Source organism: Oncorhynchus mykiss, chromosome 12 (assembly GCF_013265735.2).
Source record: "Oncorhynchus mykiss isolate Arlee chromosome 12, USDA_OmykA_1.1, whole genome shotgun sequence".
Lineage (NCBI taxonomy): Eukaryota > Metazoa > Chordata > Actinopteri > Salmoniformes > Salmonidae > Oncorhynchus > Oncorhynchus mykiss.
In genome coordinates this window covers 77,535,704-77,557,276 of record NC_048576.1, presented here as the reverse complement: position 1 = coordinate 77,557,276, position 21,573 = coordinate 77,535,704, and the positions used below count along the sequence as shown (strand labels likewise).

Here is a 21,573-nt window from a genome sequence, read left to right as displayed (position 1 = left end):
GTATCGGCGAGCTGTTGGCTAAAGCGCCCGTATCAAGGCCAGAGCAGGCACATTCGTTGTAGAACATCCCCCAAAAAATTAGGAAAACCCATTTAACATATATTTTTCCCCCTCGGTACATGTGAATTTACTCACAAAAGTTATTTTTATGTGCACTACGTCATCACGTACAGCCTTTGATTCACAACAAGTCAATTTGATGGAAACATCTCTGCTGGTAAAATGCATATATTGTTTTTATGCAGAGTTTTGAATATTTGCATGAAAATCTGTCACAAATTGGATGGAAACCTAGCTAGTGTTACAACTAACCTGGTCAAACTTCTTCTGCTTCTTCTCCAGGTTGGTTACGATCTGTCTGAGGTGGTCCTGGTCCACCACCATGTCGTCCAGCTCCTGCTGCAGACGAGTCTTGGTCTTGTCCAGTTTCTCAAAGGCACTGCACTTCTCCTCCATCCGCTGGCCGAGCCCCTCCAGGTCCCTCTGCAGCCTCTTCTTCCCCTCCTCCGCGCTCTCCAGACAGCCCGCCTCCTGCTCAGACTTCTTCTTAATCTCTGCCAGCTATAGGGGAACACCGCTTGTCACTCAAACATTCTGTGGTGCGGTTTATGGTTCTAGTGATGTGTTGAACAAAAATGTTCTAATAGCACATTTGCACCAATCCAATTTTAAAGTGTATGTTGCTGTACGTGTGTATACCTGAGCCTGCACGGTGAGCAGCTGCTTCTCCACATTCCTCTTGCCTTCCTCCTCCTCCTCCAGCTGTTCTCTCAGAGTGTTCTGTTCATCCTCCAGCTGACGCAGACGAGTGCCCATGGACAGCTTCTGACGAGTCTCCTCCTGGAGCAGCTCCTGTAGATAGAAGAGAAAGACCGGCACAGTTATAGCAGCTTAATGACTGAGCTTTTACAACCATGTCAAAACTAGTGCAATATTGAATACTTGGATCTGTTGTCGTCTATGGAGTACTATACCTGCACATCCTGCAGCTGAGACTCCACAGAAGAGCAGTCCTTGGACGCTTTGATGGACTTACCCTCCACCTCACTGAGCAAGCCATTGACAGTCTCCAACTCAGCCTGGGGAGGAACACAAGAACCAAAATAGTCATCAACATGGGCCTTCCAGCTAGTGTACAGGCCATATGCGCCAAATCATACCTGAAAGGAGATTAATAGTACTGTACCTGCATCTTGGCCACTCTCTCTGCCAGCTCGATCCTCTGGCGCTCGCTCTCTCCGTGTTTGACCTGTAGCTCTTGGACCTGGCCCTCAGCCTTCTTCCTGCGGTGCTCAGAGTCTCCCTTCCCCTGCATCAGGGTCTGCAGCTCAATGGCCAGCTCGTTACGCTCACTCTCCAGGGCCTGCTTAGTCTTGTCCACCGACACCTTGTTCTGTTAGGGGAGGGCAGAACACCAGGGGTCAGTGCATATACAGATGCTGTAATGCACAGGAAATCTTGAGGGGGGGTGTGTGTGTATGTATATATAAATAACTCACTCGCTTGGCCTGCTCCAGTTGCTCGTTGAGCTCGTCAAAGGCCTGGCTATGTTTCAGTCTCATCTCCACCACCTGCTGCTCGTGGACCTTGGCTTCATCCTCTAGAACCTTCTTGAGCTGGTTCACCTCAGTCTCACGCTTTGTCCTGACAGACAGAAGTAGAGAAATGAAGGAAAGAGGGAATTGGAAATTGTCAGATTGTACGCCAAGCTAAATACTGGGAAACAAGGAAAATAAAGGAATTTGAGAGTCTGAGAACTGTCATCAACTCATGAAATCATTTTTCTAGAAGGTCAACATGAAGGCATTTAAATAGCATCCACTATGCGTCATCTTATTTCACAATAAACCAGTTTCATTGAAACACAGTAGCCGACTATGTAACTGATCTCCTCCGGGTGTCAGTACCTGAGCTCTTGCTGGGCAGCGGTGGAGTCCAGTGTGTCCTCCAGCTCAGTCTTGAGGGCCTCCAGCTCCTCACCCAGGTCCCTGCGGTTCTTCTCAGCCTTGGTGCGTGCGGCCCTCTCTAGCTCCAGGTCTTCCTGCAGCTCAGAGAGCTGGGCTTCCATCTCCCGGATCTTCTTTTGGGCCAAGTTCTTCTGGGCTGCCTCCTCCTCAATCCTGAGGGGAGGAGAGGGAAAATGGGAGTTATAACATTCATTATGCCACGAAAATAAAATTTACAGAGTGATCACACTAAAGCCACTATGTATGTATGTGATTGCAGAGATCTTGTAGAGATCCACCTGGCCAGGGCTGCCTGCAGCTCCTCCTCCTTCTTGGCCAGCTGGGCGCGGAGCTCAGCGATCTGGGCCTGCAGCTCAGCTATCTGGTCAAGGAGATCAGTAGAATCTCCCTCCAGCTTACGCCGGTTCTTCTCCAGCTCCTGACGGCCCTTCTCCTCCCTGCGCAGGCGGTCTAATAGAGAAGGAGAACGTGTTGAGGAAATAAGAGCAACTTGGTCAACATGGTGTGTGTGCTCCACCTACCCTCTAGGTCAGTGATCATGGCCTCGTGTTTGTTCTTGAGTTTCTGAAGGCTCTTGGACTTCTCCTCCTCCTCAGTCAGGTTAGAGGTGAACTCAGAGATACGCTCCTCCATTAGCTTTTTCTCCTGTGGGACACACACAACCAGGAGTTCACAACATAATTGTATCCATCCACACACCTGTCTGCCCATTGGTTGTATACGGACCTTCATGAGTTTGTTGTTCTGGTCTTCAAGAACCATGACGTCCTCCTCAATCTTCTTCAGCTTGGAGTCTGTGGTCACCTTCTCCAGCTGCAGCCTCTGCCTGGCAGCCTCCTCCTCATCCAACTGCTGCTCCAGGTCCTACACACACACACACAGGAGGGGAAAGAGTTAGTACAGTGTGTACCTGCCATGCTGCACACAAAGTGTGTGTTGGTTTGTGTGTGTGTCCTCACCGTGATGTTCTGCTGCATCTTCTTCTTCTCTGTCTGCAGATGTGTGGCTCTCTCCTCCTCCTCCTCCACTCTGGCCTCCAGGTCATGAAGGATCTCCTCCAGCTCCTGCTTCTTAGCGGCCAGACGGGCTCTCATCTCCTCAGCCTCGGCACACAACTCTGTCTCAGCCTGCAGCTGCTCCTGCAGGGCCTGCTTCTCGGCACTCAACTGGGGGAGACAGAAACAATATGGTGTTACGGGTTCATGAATGCATTTTCAAGTTAGCTTGAGCAATTATTGTTTCATTATAAAATCAACATGTCACTTCAGGGCTGTTTCAGTGATGGAGGGTCTCCATCTTACCTGGTGCTGTTTGACCTCCATCTCCTGCAGCTGAATCTCAGCATACTCCTGCCTCTCCTTCACCTTGCTCAACTCATCATCCTTGGCCTGCATCTCCTCCTCCTGCCTGCTCACCTGCAGCAGGGGCTTCACCTGGGGAGGAGGACAGTTCAGAGGAGAAGAGAAAAGGCAGTTGTACGGCAGTATTCCCCGGGGGTTTGGCTGAGTCGTGTAGCATTGTATAGGAACAACATTAGCATAAGTATAATGTGCACCTTGGTGAAGAGTCTCCACCACTGCCAGTTCCTGAGTTTGAGGTAGGCAGAACAGTTCCTCTGGATCACCTTCATGGCGGTCAGCTGCTGCTGTCTCCTGGCAAAGGCCCTGCAGAACAAGCAGAGAGAGAGCGAGAAACACTTTGGTATCGTCCAAATACAGTTATAAGTCATCAGAACATTTCCACTGCAGCCATATGATAGACAGTTGGAGTCAGGGGGTCTCCTTACTTGCGGGCCACGTAGCCTCTGCACCAGGCCTGGAAGCTGATGATGACGTCAGTGATCTTCATGTCTCTCTCCTCCTCTAGGTGAGCCAGCACTCCAGCCCTGAAGAACACCTTACTCTGACCAATCCTGAACAGGTTGGGATCCAGCTCCAGGCTTTTGATCTGACAGGAGGGTGAGGTATTACAATCAGCTAAACTGACAACATTCATCTCTTCATTCTAAATGAGTGACAATGTTCTAGAACAAGATATAATCCCCTTCTCTTACCATGAGCACACAGGCCTGTTTGCCATCCATGAAGCCCTTGGGGATGGAGTTGGGAGTGAGGATCTCATACCTTAGAGAGAAAAGGTATATGCATGGGATCATCAGTTGGACTCAACTCACTAAAAGCAACATACACAGCATGATGCAACAACAATATGAGGTTAAGTTGGGGAACTGGTGAAAATAGACATTTGTATACAGCCACAATGGGAGTGTTCACGGTACCTCTGTCTGAACTCCTGGAAGACGATACGGTTGGGGAAGCCCTGTCTGCAGATACGGATCCCCTCCAGAACACCATTACACCTCAGCTGGTCCAGAACCAGGTGGGGATCTAGCTTACCAGCCTGTAAGGGAGGGAAGAAAAGCATATTAGATATGTAATTTAAAAAAGCTGCCAACACCACTAACATAAGCTGCAGGTGCCTATGTTGCATACTGTGTTCGATGGCATCTTGAGAGAAACTATTGTTTGGATGTTTTCACTGGTGGAGTTGATCTACTGGTACCTTCTTCTCGTGGTTGGGGATGATGCAGCGGACGAAGTTGGGGTTGGTGTTCCTCAGAGTGGCCATGAGCTTGGACAGCTGCTCCTTGTAAAGCTGGCCCACCGTGCGGAACATGCCCTTACGGGTCTTAAAGGCACCAGGCATCTCAGACATCCCTGCAACCTTATCCAGACCCACGATACGATCCACTGAGAGGGGGAAGACAGAAGAAAAAGAGGAGAAGAGAAAAGGTGACATTAGATAGGAGGCTTTCACATTTGAGGATATCTAACCAGGCAAACTCCACACAGTGAAAACAAACCACAACATAAAACACATGAAGCAGAGTATAATGGCGATGGGGAGGGGTCCCATCTCTCCATGGGCGATGGTGAGAGAGATGACTGACGGGTTCAAAACCAGTGACACCACAACACTGGGTGAATGCAGAGAGGATAAATACAGTAGGAAGGGGGATTTGGGGAATGAGAGGGGTCACAAAATGCCAGTGAAGCGTGAGGGAATCACACTAGAACGAGACTCAACTCGATGCAGTGAGTGAAGTGTGTGTGTGTGTGTGTGTGTGTGTGTGTGTATATACACGTAACTGCTTACACTATGCGACCATCTTAATATGTCAAATGTGTGGTGCGAACCGACATACTATGTGGAAATCAATGTTTTGTGACAAACTGTGCATGTTTTTTTTTTTATTGGTGACGACGGAACCAAACCCATGCAGTATATACCCATTGCTGCAGTACCCATGAGAAACACCAGGGGTCCCAAACCACACTATTACACAGAGGGAGAGAGGAGAGTCCAATGAAAGAGCAACAAGTAGTAGATCTCACTGCACACAGAGCTGGGGGGGGTAAAAAAATAATTATCTGATAAATCAACATTGAGCCACAGGGAAAACAGGGTATGAGCACAGGATAAAAACATAGGCTGTTGATGCTGAGAAGAGGGAAAGGTTCATATTAGTGTGAACAGAAGGATGAGCAGAATTGGAGTAAATAAAGGAGACTGAAAATATGAAAATGAAAAGTCACCTGAATCTGAGTGGAGAAAAGGAAAACGCTGATAAAAATAAGCTCTCTGAGACCTCTGTACCTCTGAGACCCAGTAAGAGGGAGAATAAGACGAAAATGGGCCATACAGAGGAACAGATGGATAGAAACCAAAACAGAGAGTGAACAGGTAAGAACAAAGGTCCAGACACCAGACATTGGATACGAGACAAGAGAGAAAAGTGGATATGAGACAGGAAGAGACCCTTCACTGAAAACATAGCAGCAATTCCCAGCATGAAGGTTAATCCACTTAAGTCTGTTCTTCTTACTGGTTGCTAACTCTCATCATTGGCTTCACTCACCATCCTTCCACAGTTCAGACACAAACTTGTCAGTGGACTGGTTGAGCAGCGTGGCCACGTTGTCGTTCAGAGGGTCCATGTTCTTCATCAGCCACTCGTCAGCCTTGTAGTCCACCTGAGGAGACGGCACAACATATATAGACAATAGTATTACACAAGGTTTGCCTGTGACATGATGTCCAAGGGCACACAGTTTAAGCAGAGTCTAAACATCGCCTTCATTACTGGTCTGTTTACCTTCCCGGCGTAGTGAATGATGCAGAAGTCAGCCTCATCTTTCAGTTTCTTGGGCTTGTGGAACTTGGAGTGGGTGCCCTGCTCCTGCAGGACCTTCTCCACAAAGCTCTTGTCAGTGGCTTTGGGGAACCAGCACTCCTCATCCAAAAGGGCCAGGATACCAGGGGGGCTAGCCTGAGGGAGAGCAGAGAACAAGGCTTACAGACAGAGAGACCAGGGAGCCTGGGGGTGCAGCATAGCATGGGACTGAACTGAAAGAGATGGAGGGAGGAGTAGAGAGAGGGAGGTAGCAGGTGGAGAGATATGGGAGAGGATTGGGAGAAAGGGATGAGACTAAGGAGTGAGGTTAATCAGGAGTTACATGCAGGGAAAGGTGAGTGAGAAAGGGAGTATACAGTACATGATTAAAGGTAGGGAAATTACAAAGGGTCAGAGGGGTAGACTTACAGGCTTCTCAATCAGGTCGATGCAGGGCTGCAGGTCCAGGCCGAAGTCGATGAAGCTCCACTCGATGCCCTCCCTCTGGTACTCCTCCTGCTCCAGGATGAACATGGTGTGGTTGAACAGCTGCTGCAGCTTCTCGTTGGTGTAGTTGATGCACAGCTGCTCAAATGAGTTCAGCTAGAGGAGAAAGAGAAAGTCAGAAAGTGCATTCACCATCATGAACAAAAACTAGGAGGCTCAAGTGTATATTTGTCCCCTTTTCCTAATCTGCAGTGATGTGAAAGAACTAGACAGGTGAAAACAGATTCCCTGTAGGCATCCACCCCCATTCTGTCTTTGTAGATAAGTGGAAATGGCGAGAGAAGAGGAAATCACTTTAAACAAATATACCCTCTGGGTCTTACTCAAGACATTGTAATCTTGTTGGTCTTTCCCCCACTCCAGTTTACCTCAAAGATCTCAAAGCCAGCGATGTCCAGGATGCCGATGAAGGAGGCTCCCTGTCTCTTGGTCTTGTCCAGGGCCTTGTTGATCCTCATCACCAGCCAGCGGAACATCCTCTCGTAGGTGGCCTTGGCCAGGGCCTCCACTGCAAACTCAGCCTGTTCCTGGGTCTGGGCCTTCTGCACGTAGTCCCTGCCCACCTTGATACGAGGGGAGAGGATGGCACGGGTGAAGTCTGTCACGCTCATGCCCATCAGGTGGCACACCTTCTGAGCAGCTGTGATAGGGAGGGACGGGGGACAGAAAGACGAGACATAGGGTTGATGCCTACAGCAGTGCATGGAACTAGACTTTGAAACCAGAAATAAATCACTTCTAAGCTCGCTTTGAGGCAAGCAACACTGAGGTATGCAACACTGAGGCATGCATGAGAGCATCAGCTGTTCCGGACGACTGTGTGATCACGCTCTCCGTAGCCGACGTGAGTAAGACCTTTAAACAGGTCAGCATTCACAAGGCTGCGGGCCCAGACGGATTACCAGGACGTGTGCTCCAGGCATGTGCTGACCAACTGGCAGGTGTTTTCACTGAAACTAACATCATGTCCCTAATGGAGTCTAATACCAACATGTTTCAAGCAGACCACCATAGTCCCTGTGCCCAAGAACATGAAGGCAACCTGCCTAAATGACTACAGACCCATAGCACTCATGTCCGTAGCCATGAAGTGCTTTGAAAGGCTGGTCATGGCTCACATCAACACCATCATCCCAGAAAGCCTAGACCCAGTCCAATTTGCATACCACCCAAACAGATCCACAGCTGATGCAATCTCTATTGCACTCCACACTGCCCTTCCCCACCTTAACAAAAGGAACACCTATGTGAGAAAGCTATTCATTGACTACAGCTCAGCGTTCAACACCATAGTCCCCTCAAAGCTCATCACTAAGCTAAGGATCCTGGGACTAAACACCTCCCTCTGCAACTGGATCCTGGACTTCCTGAAGGGCCGTCCCCAGGTGGTCAGGGTAGGTAACACATCTTCCACACTGATCAGCAACACTGGAGCCCCCCAGGGGTGCGTGCTCAGTCCCCTCCTGTACTCCCTGTTCACCCACGACTGCATTGCCAGGCACAACTCCAACACCATCATTAAGTTTGCAGATGACACAACAGTGGTAAGCCTGATCACCGACGAGACAGCCCATAGGGAGGACAGAGACCTGGCCGGGTGGTGCCAGAATGAATAACAACCTATCCCTCAACGTAACCAAGACTAAGGAGATGATTGTGGACTACAGGAAAAGGAGGACTGAGCACGCCCCCATTCTCATCGACAGGGCTGTAGTGGAGCAGGTTGAGAGCTTCAAGTTCCTTGGTGTCCACATCAACAACAAACTACAATGGTCCAAACACACCAAGACAGTCGTGAAGAGGGCACGACAAAGCCTATTCCCCCTCAGGAACCTAAAAACACTTGGCATGGGTCCTGAGATCCTCAAAAGGTTCTACAGCTGCAACATTGAGAGCACTGGTTGCATCACTGCTTGGTACGGCAATTGCTCGGCAAACGTCCGCAAGGCACTACAGATGGTAGTGCATACGGCCCAGTACATCACTGGGGCTAAGCTGCCTGCCATCCAGGACCTCTACACCAGGCTGTGTCAGAGGGAGGCCCTAAAAATTGTCAACGACCCCAGCCATAGACTTCTCTCTATTACTGCATGGCAAGCGGTACCGGAGAGCCAAGTCTGGGACAAAAAGGCTTCAACAGTTTTTGCTGCTACTTCATATATCATATATGCAGTCACTAACTATAACTATACATTCATGTACACACTACCTCAATTAGCCCGGTTAACCAATGTGCGGGGAGCAGTGGTTGGTTGGGCTATCTACATTGTGTCCCCCCACCCGCCAACCACTTTTACGCTACTCTCTGTTCATCATATATAGTCACTTTCAACATACCTACATTTACATACTACCTCAATCAGATCGACTAACTGGTATCTGTATATAGCCTCCCTACTGTTATTTTTCACTGTTGCTTTTATTTCTTTACTTACCCATTGTTCAACTAATACCTTTTTTGCACTATTGGTTAGAGCCTGTAAGTAAGCATTTCACTGTAAGGTCTACTACACCTGTCGTATTCAGCTCACATGAAAAATAAACTGATTTGATTAGTTAATTCTGGTGGACTGAAGTGTATAATCTGCTGGTCAGTAGAGTGTAATTGACAGATACTAGGATCTCCTTTTTAGGATCAAACCAGCCCACATAAAGGTTTGCTATACCTGTGTCGTCAGGCATGGAGGCCTGGTCTGAATGGCGCTCCTTCTTAAAGCTCATGTTGCCCAGCTGGAGCACTGAAGACACCACCTTCAGTAGACCTGCATGAGGAGACCAGAGGTTAGAGTCACACCCGCCAAAATAAACCAGTGAGAGGGTAGTGTGTCCCGTCCTCCCCCTCACCAATCTGCTCGTCCTCTGGAATGCCCATGATCCTAAAGGCCTCCAGGGTCTCAGTGAACAGGTCCTTATCCTGCTGGCCAGGGATGGTCACGTTTCCATTGACCAGGAAGCGGTAGTTGTTGTAGCCCTCCAGACACAGCTCGGCTGAGGGGAGCACAGAGTTATTTAATCTGATATGCACAGTTAGCTGTACTTGATAAAGTTGATAACGAAGGAGGCTTACAGCGCAGTTTGTCTCCAGCACCAGTGAGCATGTAATAGAAGACATGGAAGGTCCTCTCGTCTTTGGCCTGGCGGATGGCACGGGACTTCTCCAGCAGGTCTGGTGGTTAGACCGTCAAGGAGCCACTCATTCAGACTGGATTGTGAGCTTCTACTGGCCGGGGCAAGTGTGTGTGACTTACTTGTTTAGTTTACTGTAAAGACTAACCGAGAGGTGTCTGGAGTTAAACTACACTTCAATCTATAGCCTACAGAATTTTTATTTAACTAAGCAAGTCAGCGGCAGGGTAGCCTAGTGGGTAGGGTAGCCTAGTCAGCGGCAGGGTAGCCTAGTGGGTAGGGTAGCCTAGTGGGTAGGGTAGCCTAGTCAGCGGCAGGGTAGCCTAGTGGTTAGAGCGTTGGACTAGTAACCGGAAGGTTGCAAGTTCAAACCCCGAGCTGACATGGTACAAATCTGTCGTTCTGCCCCTGAACAGGTAGTTAACCCACTGTTCCTAGGCCGTCATTGAAAATAAGAATTTGTTCTTAACTGACTTGCCTAGTTAAAAAAAAAGGTACATTTTTTTTTTTTTTTTTTTTTTTTTTAAAGAACAAGTTCTTATTTACAACAGCCTACCCCGGCCAGACCCTAACCTGGATGGCGCAGGGCCAATTGTGCGCCGCCCTATGGGAGTTCCAATCACGGCCAGTTATGATACAGCCTGGATTCAAACCGGGGTGTCTGTAGTGACGCCTCTAGGACTGAGATGCAGTGCCTTAGACCCCAAACTATTGTATATGTCAAATGAGGGAGTGAATTTCATTGTGGTTAACATAGTATGAAGGATACAGGTTTCAATGTTGGCCCCCACGATGTATCCGTTGACATCGAAGTTAATCCTGATGAATTTTCCCTGGGAGAGAGAGAACATAGTGAATGACTAAGGAAGCAGGAAATACTTGTCCAACAGAAAGAAAAAAAAGCATCACTAAGAGATTTTTTTTATTTTTTTATAAAAAAAAAAAGTTCTTACGAATCGGGAGGAGTTGTCGTTCTTCACAGTCTTGCCGTTTCCAAAGGCCTCCAGGATGGGGTTAGCTTGCAGCAGCTGCTTCTCCAGCTCACCCTAGAGGACAAACACAGAACCGCTCTATCAACCAATGACTTTATCCCATTGGATTCTTTAAACCACCACCTCCTTATAAGGACACATCTAGATTAGTACAAATTCTATAGTGACACTGACAGGACATGCCATTTGTCATTTCTCAGTAGTGGGATCAAACTGTGAATACCTTTGGTGATTCCAATGGATGATTCATCGTCACGCATTGTGAGAACTACAGTCATCTGCTTTTAATTTACTCTAGTTTCACTTCATTGTGAGGATTTCAGTTGTTTGAACATTTGATTTGTGTTTGGATGTTCCCTTTTTACGCCAAGTCCATAATTTAAGTTATAAGAATTCACAACTGCATTACCTTACTTATGGAGAAAATAAAACAAACTGCATGCAGACCATTGAATATCACAACACCCGGGAACACATACACAAGTACACAAAATCCCCACACACAGCGCAGTGTTAGTGCCCACACCTTGACACCCAATGGACGACCCTGCGGCCCTCATCAGTAACCCTTCACCCAGAGTAACCCCCAGACCCCATGCAGAGAACTGACTGTCAATATTCACTACACTGACATTAAGTATACACAACCCCTACAGCCAGAAATCTGTACATAGTTCACGCTGAGCTCTACTGCAGACTGTGGTTGTACAGGTGGATCCATGCACATGACTCCATCTAAAATGCCACTAGTAATACTACAGTGAATTTCAATTTTAAAAGGATCTATACATGGACAGGAAAGCCTACTGATAACCTTCAAGAGTCTGCTACAGCTGAGGCTGTGTCAACATGTGAGGAGCTTGGCGCATATTGGGTGGAAATCACTTCAATCCACCCAATAAAAATACAGACTCACACTAATATTCTTACATAGCCTAGCAGTTAAGAGGTTGGCCAGTAACCGAAAGGTTTCTGGTTCGAATCCCCAAGCAACTAGGTGTAACATCTGTCAATGTGCCCTTGAGCAAGGCACTAACACTAATTGCTCCTGTAACTCTTTCTGGATAAGAATGTCTGCTAAAAAGACTGCTATAGTAGTGGCTTTGTCAATGTTATCAATCTGAGGAGCTCACTGAACCTTTTTCCTGAATCTTCAAGGACAATGTTAGTTTAAAAGCAATCCCTAACTAATCCTATACATTACACCACTATGAGGCTTTAAACAGTAGTAAGGAGCAGGGAATAATGGATCTGTTGACTGGTATGAAGCATCCCCAGTGAACGAACACAGGTATACAATTAGTTCACTGGCATCACAATGCACACAGCAACTCAGTGAGTTTGTCCAGAGATCTTTAAAATGGTGTAGACAAAGAGTGAGAAATGGAGAGGGAGCTGAGAGAACGTTGACCAGATCTCTGAACAGACACACTGGAACACACACACACACAGCAAGCAGACATGGAGTCGTAAACACATCAAGCACACTTCTGGAACCACCAGGGGGAAAACAAAGGATCAACAGCGTTATGCAAAATCCAGCCAGACTTGTCAAACTGCAGAGCTGTTTACTCATTAAACATCTTTAAACTTAGTATTTAGAAGATCAAAATCCAGCCAGACTTGTCAAACTGCAGAGCTGTTTACTCATTAAACATCTTTAAACTTAGTATTTAGAAGATCAAAATTCAGCCAGACTTGTCAAACTGCAGAGCTGTTTACTCATTAAAAATCGTTAAACATAGTATTTAAAGAAGATCAAATCAACAATACAAAAAGGGATGCGCTCTCAGTTTTGTCTGGCTGAATTCTAATGGCAATTTCCCCTTTAATAAAGAACATTCCTTCCTCTGGACTGACACTGGTCATGTGTACACTTCCAAGTGACCCACTAGCCCACCACAGAGCACGCTCCAGCAGCACGGGGGAGGAGGGAGAGACAGCACAAGAGCCAGGAAGAGGGAGGAAGGGTGTGGAGGAGGAGATCCAGAGATGTGTGATGGGAGAGGAAGGAAGGGGATGAAGGGACAGGGTAACTCACATGTGACAGGAACGAGCTGGTCTGTTGATGGGAAAAGAGAAACACACAACCTCAAAGGAATGATAGATACAGATACTGGTCTGCTTTCAGGAAAGACTGGGCCTCTCTTGAACCCTGTAGTCACAGCTGCATCTATCACAGGGGTGGCCAACTACAGCACTGCAGGGTTACATTTTGTCTCATGGCTTTATAGAGTTGACCGGAGGTCACTTTGATTCAGCTCAGCCGCTGGAGGAGGAATGTCAACAAAAGGAATAATATAGCCAGTCCACTGTAGTTTAGATATCACACTATGAACCAGCTACCAAGGGAGTTTAATCTACCTCCTGCAGTGCTACGGTCAGTCTTAAAGAACCAAGACTGGCCAACCCTTATTTAGAGGTCCTCTATGGCACCATAGAGCGGTGTGACTGATAGAAGCAGCACCTATCCAAGACCTGGAACAATATGGCGATGGCTTGACAATGATGTAATGTTAAGTACCACTGGCAACACTATTTCTCAAACGCACATACAATCACAGTACAAGTAGTTGAGCATTGAGGACTCAGAAAAGCCTGGTTCTGAGCTGATAAAGGACCATAGGAAACCAGGTCAGAGAGTGAGGGAGAGTTCGAGAGCATGGTGGAGAACAAAAAAAGGAATAGGAAAGAGAGTAGAGGGAGAAACAGAGAGGAGAGTGTAAAGATCAGAGGGAACTAGAGAGAATAGTAAAGTAGATGAGGACTGACTGACCTGGTCTTTCTTGGTCTTGTGGGAAGAGGCCACATGGGCCAGATACTGAATGACCTTCTTGGTGTTCTCCGTCTTCCCAGCACCAGACTCTCCTCTGTGGAAGAGAAAAGGAGGAACAGAAGCAAAAAAAGTAAGGAAGTCAATCAGTTGTCAGCAATATCACAACTAACGCTGTAATATTTCAAGGTTATGTTGAGAGACCAAGATTTGCTGTTCGTAGGGTTTTGTGCTCAAGACTCACGTGCAAAGAATGGACTGGTCTTCACGGTCTGTGAAAAGAGGTGGGGCCAAGATTTTTTTTTTTAAAGGTACATATTTCATGGTTTAAGTTTGGATTGAATAACATGAGGGGACAATTCAATAGTGACAATAGTTTCTGCTACTATTTGTAGCCCATCATGGGTGCTTGTTGTGCAGAGGAACTTCAGTTCCATTGTCAGAACTGAAGTATGTTGTTGCCAGCTGGCTTTAAAAAAAATAGTGAATTCTTCAGTGTGTATTTGTTATCTCAGGAGCACATGCATTTTGTCTCTGAAACAGGAAGTGCATTGGTCACACAGGAAATCAATATCCAGCTTCCTGTGAATTTTAACCAACAAGTCAATGAACCATTCCCATGCAAATACTGCATGGTAACTCCCTCCCTCTGCTAGTTAAATGATTCCCTTTACTTCAATGGGGGCCAACAATGGACTAACAAGACAAGAGGGAGTGAATGGACAGCCTGACAAAGCCAAACAGTACATCAAGATAATGGTCTGGGAAAGAGTACTGAGAATGTACTGTATGTAACCTACATCCCCTTACAGACTGACTAATGGCCTTTCCTTGGTTATGGAAGGCAGGAGCCCTCAGAAATCAAGGCTAATGCTTCACTACTTAAATGCAGACTTTCAGAGCCAAGTCTGCCTGGAGGAGTCTAAACCGATTCATATCTTATAGGCAAATTATCTTACTAAACATGGATGGTAAAATACTACCAATAACCCTTGTATTCAGATGAATGAGTAAATTTGCTAGGTTACTTACTACGATGTGGTAAAAAAGGACCGTGGCTTACCCTGCATCATGCTCCTGTAGGCCGTGTCAGTGATGGCATAAATATGGGGGGGCATTTCATGCCTCTTCTTGCCCTTGTACATATCCACAATCTCTTCTGAGTAGATGGGCAGATTCTTATAGGGGTTTATAACCACACAGAAGAGCCCAGAGTATGTCTGTGATACAAAGAGAAACACTTATTAATATTAGTTACTGAACATACATGCGCTCCTCTATCCATGTCCTGAACCAAGAACACTAGGGATTATACAGTCGGACTTGACTGGTCTTCTTACAATGGATTTTGGCTAGAGACGTCATTTCAATTAAAATTCCACTGTTGATGTTAGTGAGAGAGTGATTCTACTGCACTCTGACCTGCCAATGTAATAGTTTAAACTGACTGCATACTATATCACTGATGGTCTACAGCCAAAAACAAGACTGGACAGATGTGAATGGGGAAATCATAGTGAACATTATCTTCTGAATCTAACCCTCTCGTCAACACCAACTCCATACTTTATTTCCCAATCTCCCTCCCTGACTACAGCCAGAGGCTGGGCTAGATCAGGCATGTTTCACAATCACAAAGCGCTTCTACCAAACAGTGACATCATCCGAGGTGATTTCACCCCACCCCCTCTGTCCCTTTCCATATACCCCTCTAAACCCTCATCTTGGTATGGGCATCTGGAGAGTCTCTCCTCCCCACTTCATTTATGTTCATCCGCCCTCCATATTTCTGTTTCCTTCCCTCTCAGCTACATTCCTGTCCTCCCCATTGCGCAGTGCCCTTGCTTCTGGTCTGGTAGTTGTCTCTGCCTCTCCCAAGAGGGGGGGTTTTCAGAAGGGTAGCCGGTCCAGTGGCGCACAACACTGCAATACCCAAACCCCAAGAGGGCCAGGGTGTGTTGACTTGACCGGGTCAAAGCCCAATGTAGCAGGCACAAAATCACTCCGTCGTGGACAGAGGGATAAATGGCATTATGGGGGAACAATAATTAGAGCACGATTTACATTCCATATCCATTTAATTTCCAGCTCTGCCTGAAACTCAACTCTGAACAGCTTTACTCTCCGCCCCCCCCCCCCCCCATCGTTTAATTCACTGTGTTATTATGACTGACTGCCATTTCGAGCAATAGAAAGCAGTTTTCAGATGCCACGGCAACCTGTCCTCTTGATATATTGATATGGCCACAGTGAGCGGCATACAGGCCATACAAGCTGTCCACTCTGACACACATCTCAGCAATGTAATTCAATCAAATTAAGAGTAAGTTCAGTCCTCTCTTTCTGGCTCCCCCCCCATTGTGTCCCTCTCTTTCCTTCCCCCCCCCAGAGAGTATTGTTCCCTGCAGATTCCTGTTTACAGCAGTACTCCAAACACAGAAGGAGAGTGTAAGAGAGGGGAGCCAGAAAGAGAGGACTGAACATACTCGTATGTTTGGTAAACAGATTACAGCCTTTCGTTTGGGGTGGCAACCTGCACACAATGGGTCATCTGACACAATGGGCTTAATGGTGGTAATGAGGCTAGGAAGGAGGTCTACCTGGTTTGGAACCAGGCCAAGTTGTGACATGAGCAAACAGTGCTTTCATAACCAGCATTAAGCAAAACCTTGGATAACATCTAAATCTTTTTTTAAAGAGTCAAATATTATCAGCTCTCGTATTTAAAAAAAAATGTTTAACACCTTTATTTAGGCAAGTCAGTTAAGAACAAATTCTTATGTTCAATGATGGCCTAGGAACAGTAGTACAGATTTGTACCGTGTCAGCTCGGGGATTCGATCTTGCAACCTTTTGGTTACTAGTCCAACGCTCTAACCCCTAGGCTACGCTGCCGCCCCGATGAGGGGGCAAGAGTGAGTCAGAAGTGTTCACAGAGTACTGATTGACACTTGTATCATACAATGAGGCGAGGTCCTTCAGTTCAGTGTGTGCCTGGTGTGTAATACTCACGTAGATGAGGCCAGAGTAATATCTCTCCTTGAGGTTGTGCAGCACAGAGGCCTCATTCAGGCAGGTGAGCTCAGCCATGTCTTCGACCTTGCTGAACTTGGGCGGGTTCATCTTCTGGATGTCGTCCTTGTTGACTTTCACCTTCTTGCCAGAGTCTGCCAGCTCCACCAGGCACTCTTCACCTCGCTCCTCCTTCACAGATCCCGCCTCGAAGCCCAGCCGCTCCGACGGCACCCACACCAGCTTCTTGGTGGCCCAGTCTGCCTGGGCCAGAGGGTTGTTGACCATGTTGCGGTCCACGTACAGGAACTTGTCTGCGTCCGTCGCCATGGTTGCTGTGGAAAGAGACCCAGAAGTTGGTTAGGGCTAGGAAATAGAGCATTTAGTTGTAGTACCAATTATATTTAGTTAGACCTCAACCAACAAACAAACCTGATGTAAATGAGCAACAGTCCTGACAAACTGAGCCAAGTTAACAAAGACTTCTCTTAAGCTACAAAGCATTATCTTGCATCAATCCCCAAAACAATAATGTGGGCATGAACTGTCATTTCCCCATTGTGTCAATCTCTATCCGCAATACCCATGGGATTGTTCGGAGGTAAAGATAGCCACTGCCCAGAAAGTTTGTTGGGTTGTGAGTTGATGTCTGTCAGAGAGGTCTGGTCCCTGGCCGTTTGTCTTGATGTAATGTCTGAGGAATGCCGAGGTCACCGATGTTTCCTCTACAACTTGGAGTGCTCAGGTTAGGTCAGTCCAACATAAAACAAACTAATCTCAACGAGGCCCCACGTTTCTGGCAATCACTACGGATGCTAATCAAATTACGGGGCGCACTCCCTCTCCAGCCAAGGCGGCCTATAACAAAATGTAACTTAGTGCTGTAAAACTTATTTGTGGTAATGTGCAACATGTGCTGACCATCTCATCCAAATACGTGGTTTTGGGGAAGACTTCATTGATTACATGCTTGGAGGAAAATCTTCAAAACAATTTGCGATTCGCAACGTTCGGTTTCTAGGGATGAGGAGCACGTCAGAGTGGGAGGTGAATTGACTGTTGTACATAATGAGGCCTGAGGAACCTCCCATATTCAAAAACAAAAGTAAGAGAACATTCAAGGGACTTCAAGTCTAAATATCCCCCCCCCCCCAAAAAATGGTGTTAAAGGCCTAAACACAATGTTCAGTCTTGAATCTTGTTTACAAAGCTCGTGTAAAACACAACCACAATGCCAGAAGTGAGCGACATGGCTTGCAGGCCCAAACAGGACCGGTTCACGAAAAACCCTACTCAGGACATAAAGCATATTTTTTTTTCATGAACAACATCTCTAAGTCATTGAAGTCAGTTCCATGGTGTAACCCACATGGAGACACTAGACAAGTATTACCAGAATCCAGTGGGGGTGAGGGAAGGGTGTTTCATAACATTTAGCTATACACAGAGGTAGAGAAAAGGGAAGGCCATTATCTGAACATTCCAACAACGGGAGAGTTGTGCTTTCCCACCACCGCCAGGGTCGTTAGCCTAAAACTTTCCTTCACTCCCTAGGGTAGAAATAAAAAAGTTGAAATTTTACAACAACTGGCTCCGTTATGTTTACATATTCAATGTTGCAAAACAGCAAACACTCAAAAAGGTTACAAGTTCAAGATATTTTTCCACTACCATACTTATGAGCTTTGTTTGTTGGCAGAGTTTGTTTGGATAATTTGGAAATGCAGTTGGTGGGTGGGGGGGGGGGGGGGGGGGGGGGTTACCAAGGTGGCAAGTTCTCCTACATTGCCTGCAATCATAAAGATATTCTTACGAAATAGCACATCATTGAATGTGAGATTTACCTGCTGTAGAATGGGAAAATGTATTTTAGGCATGTTAACCTACACTGGGGGAAATGCAGTCTACTGCACACAAAGGCTAGGGCAAGTAGATGTTTGAGAATGTACCGAGAAGGGCTGTACTGCATTGGATATGGGCATTGCTGACCGAAAGGGTTATGAGAAATACTAAATGGCACATTAACCCTGATGTACGTCAGGCAACCAGGAAGGCAACCAAGACTGTAGCACCATTCCTCTCCCTCAGAGCTCCACAGCTGACTTCCATCACAACACCCTCCCCTTTCCCAACTCTGTTTCTCAACCCTTACTTCCCAGTTTCCTGCTTTAGAGTGAGGTACCCCACAAATGAGTCCCTCCGGACCCCTCTCGGTCAGCTCCAGTCTCCCTCTCCCCACCCCCCCCTCTGTTTATCCAGTCTTCCAGGGTCACATTCCTCCCATACTGACCCTTTATCGGAGACAGAGAGCAAAGGAACGCTGCACATTTCTTTCCTCTTACCACCATCAGTCTCTCCTGGTCTTTCCTTCCAGTCCTTCTGCCCCTTTTTCCCCCCATCACAGGGTCAGTCAAGCCCGGGGGGTTTAAGGGTCGCACACGTCGCAACGAATGTGGATCTCCCGTTGGTCTACTGATCGTTCAGCACGCTGTTGATGTCTGACGGATCACATTTTTGCGCGATTCTACATGTAAAGTATTTTTTGGCAAAGTACTCTCAGCAGGCAAACGCTATTGGTGTGTTCGAGCCCTTAAACACTCAAAATACATCACCGATCCCTGGCAATGCACCCACAGGCTGTACAGTAGAACAGTTAGACTGTGTGCAGTGGTGAAGCCAGTGGCCTTCAGACAGTCCCTTGACTGTGGCAGGGCCTAACTATCTGCAACGTTAGGCAAACAATCAGCAACCACACCAAGGGGCAGTCTAGTCAGTTCCATGCAGTCCTAACACAGCTAATGCCTGACTGCAATAGTTAACCATTGTTTTCCTGCTTGTCAAAAACAAGCAGTGGGGAGTACAGCCTCAACACACCAACGCTCTGGGATTGATTCTTATCAGTGTCAGCTAGGCTAACGTGGGCGTGCAGCATGAAGAGAAGAAAAATACGTGTAGCCTACATGAAAACAAACTCAAACATGCAGCTCAAACATATACAGGCCATCTGTTGAGTGGAGGCAGGATGGGGGCCAGAGAGTTCAGCTTGCATGGTCTACCAGCAAGACATGGATAAGCCAGCAGGATAGGAATATAACCCAATGATATTGAACAGAAATAATGATAAAATGAGACTTCAAAAAGGAGAGCATGCAGCCGTTTTGGACGGCCCTGGGGAGGGAGGGAGGGAGCAGAGAGGCCTGTGCTGTGTCCTATACACGTCGTCTTGACACAGATTAGTCAGTGACGCATCTCCTCCATCCATCTCCTGAGAGCAGCACAGGGCTACATTTATAACCACATTTATTCTTTTCATAGTCATTCTATGGAAGGTGCTCTATATTGAAAGGTGAAGACGACCTAAAGTGTGATGGTCAGCCGTTGCCATTGATAGACACTGCCAAGCCTGTACATGGCATTAAGAGAACACTGGGTAGACCCACGTCTTTAATTATGACAGAGTCCCTACCAAAGTCCACAGCTTTCGGTCTGGCCACCAAAGTCCACAGCTTTCTGTCTGGCCACGTCTTCACTCAACCTGGGACGCCACTAAGCCTGAAGCCCAGTACCGCGCAGCTGCAAGGTCTCCCCATGTCTTGTCACGTTAAATACTGTTCAGCTGTACAAACAGACTCATCTATTGAAGGTTGGCTACATTGAGATTAGCCATTCTGGTAGTTACTCAAGCAAAGTTACACATTAATGAAGGCGACACGTGGAATACAAGGAAACCAATCCCTCCAACAGTCCCTAAATGTTATCGGACCTATCACAATCAATGACCAGCCAACATGTCACTGAAGGCTAAGAAAACCACCAACATCTAGGTAGAGTGGTGCTTAGTCAGTGAAGTGGTCTACTATAGAAGCGGAACCCTGTGCCGAACAACAAGAGGGAGGAGAGAGTGTGGTTTTAGAACCGATGTCACAGACACAAGAATGAAGGCACAAAGGGAGGAAGTAAAGTGTCCTTGTCGACGCCTGGCCGTCTCGTTAAAAGGGACACCAAAGGCTGCTTGCTCTTCAGAGCCATCCCTCCCTCACTCCTCCCCTGCTCCACTCTCATTCCATTCCAGCTCAGTGCCTTCCCACCCAGAGTTATGCTGAGTAGCTGGAAAAGCCAAGGTCTTGACCCTCCATCTCATCAGTCGGTGACCAAAGGCAACATTTAAAGCCTGACCATATACAATAAGCCTTGTATCCCACCAGCCACATTATAAAGTGGTTAAACAGACGTGGCCAACTGGCCATGGTATATGTCTCCATTGACTGGAATATTAATAAAACCGTTAATACATCCTCCTCTCAGATCACATCCCGTCTGTCCTGCCAGTACCTACTCTAGTTCATCAGATGGTCTCTTGTTGGGTCCAGTCTAGCATGGTCAGTCTTGAATGCATGTTAAGCTTCAACGGCCTATCCCTCCATCCCTTGCCCTCTGACCTTACCTCTGGCTTTCCTAGTCCTCTCCACTGTGACGCCCTGAGGGAGAGAGTGTGACCGCCAGACGAGGCCAGAGGGCAGGAGAGGTGGTGTGTCTAAGTTCATTATGGACTCAGACACCATCACTCTGCCTAAAACAGGGGAGGGAGGGGGAGCCGAGGAGAGAGAGAGGGAAGAGGAAATGACAGAGGGAAAACTGTTTTGCCATTTGTGGAACGTGGTTGTATGAATTCTTGCAGAGCGCGCCAGGGGACACCATTGAAACGAGAAGTTCTCAGCCCTCTGCAGACTGTGCAGTAAATTAAGTCCTGGAAACTAACCACACTCCATGACAAACCCTTATCCACTATTTTTCCACATTCCTCACTAGAGATGCACGTAAAACTGGAACTCTAAGCAACCTGTTAGTCTAGCAGCACCATAAAGTGAATAACTGATTTGAACTGTCCAGTTTAGATCTAATAACAGACATTTCCTTTAGAATTGTTCTATTAACTGTACTGGTTGACAGCCAGTAGGTGTCAGTCTGACAAACGCCTAAAAACGTATAATGATTTGGGGTCAAAGGGATGATGAAATGGCT

At 47.0% G+C, this 21,573-nt stretch overlaps 1 protein-coding gene across 2 annotated transcripts in view; it reads right to left on the bottom strand.

Annotated features, from left to right (window-relative positions):
* Positions 1 to 21,573, bottom strand: part of LOC110538472 (myosin-9) — a 36,555-nt gene that overhangs the window by 5,597 nt on the left and 9,385 nt on the right. Inside the window, exons 2-31 of one of the 2 annotated variants that reach the window (XM_021625311.2) lie at positions 16,552 to 16,886; positions 14,603 to 14,759; positions 13,784 to 13,811; positions 13,543 to 13,636; positions 12,808 to 12,828; positions 10,728 to 10,820; positions 10,544 to 10,607; positions 9,716 to 9,814; positions 9,493 to 9,636; positions 9,315 to 9,410; positions 7,017 to 7,288; positions 6,571 to 6,744; positions 6,124 to 6,297; positions 5,887 to 6,001; positions 4,530 to 4,717; positions 4,246 to 4,367; positions 4,021 to 4,090; positions 3,754 to 3,914; positions 3,523 to 3,631; positions 3,269 to 3,400; positions 2,927 to 3,133; positions 2,694 to 2,831; positions 2,489 to 2,612; positions 2,246 to 2,417; positions 1,908 to 2,120; positions 1,500 to 1,644; positions 1,187 to 1,393; positions 975 to 1,079; positions 700 to 852; positions 313 to 561 (exon numbers count right to left, since the gene is read on the bottom strand). In XM_021625311.2, coding sequence (XP_021480986.1) covers positions 313 to 561; positions 700 to 852; positions 975 to 1,079; positions 1,187 to 1,393; positions 1,500 to 1,644; positions 1,908 to 2,120; positions 2,246 to 2,417; positions 2,489 to 2,612; positions 2,694 to 2,831; positions 2,927 to 3,133; positions 3,269 to 3,400; positions 3,523 to 3,631; positions 3,754 to 3,914; positions 4,021 to 4,090; positions 4,246 to 4,367; positions 4,530 to 4,717; positions 5,887 to 6,001; positions 6,124 to 6,297; positions 6,571 to 6,744; positions 7,017 to 7,288; positions 9,315 to 9,410; positions 9,493 to 9,636; positions 9,716 to 9,814; positions 10,544 to 10,607; positions 10,728 to 10,820; positions 12,808 to 12,828; positions 13,543 to 13,636; positions 13,784 to 13,811; positions 14,603 to 14,759; positions 16,552 to 16,881 — 4,356 coding nt within the window. In that variant the 5' untranslated portion in view covers positions 16,882 to 16,886. The remainder of the gene's footprint in view (positions 1 to 312; positions 562 to 699; positions 853 to 974; positions 1,080 to 1,186; positions 1,394 to 1,499; positions 1,645 to 1,907; positions 2,121 to 2,245; positions 2,418 to 2,488; positions 2,613 to 2,693; positions 2,832 to 2,926; positions 3,134 to 3,268; positions 3,401 to 3,522; positions 3,632 to 3,753; positions 3,915 to 4,020; positions 4,091 to 4,245; positions 4,368 to 4,529; positions 4,718 to 5,886; positions 6,002 to 6,123; positions 6,298 to 6,570; positions 6,745 to 7,016; positions 7,289 to 9,314; positions 9,411 to 9,492; positions 9,637 to 9,715; positions 9,815 to 10,543; positions 10,608 to 10,727; positions 10,821 to 12,807; positions 12,829 to 13,542; positions 13,637 to 13,783; positions 13,812 to 14,602; positions 14,760 to 16,551; positions 16,887 to 21,573) is intronic. The other variant, XM_021625312.2, reaches the window with a different exon arrangement.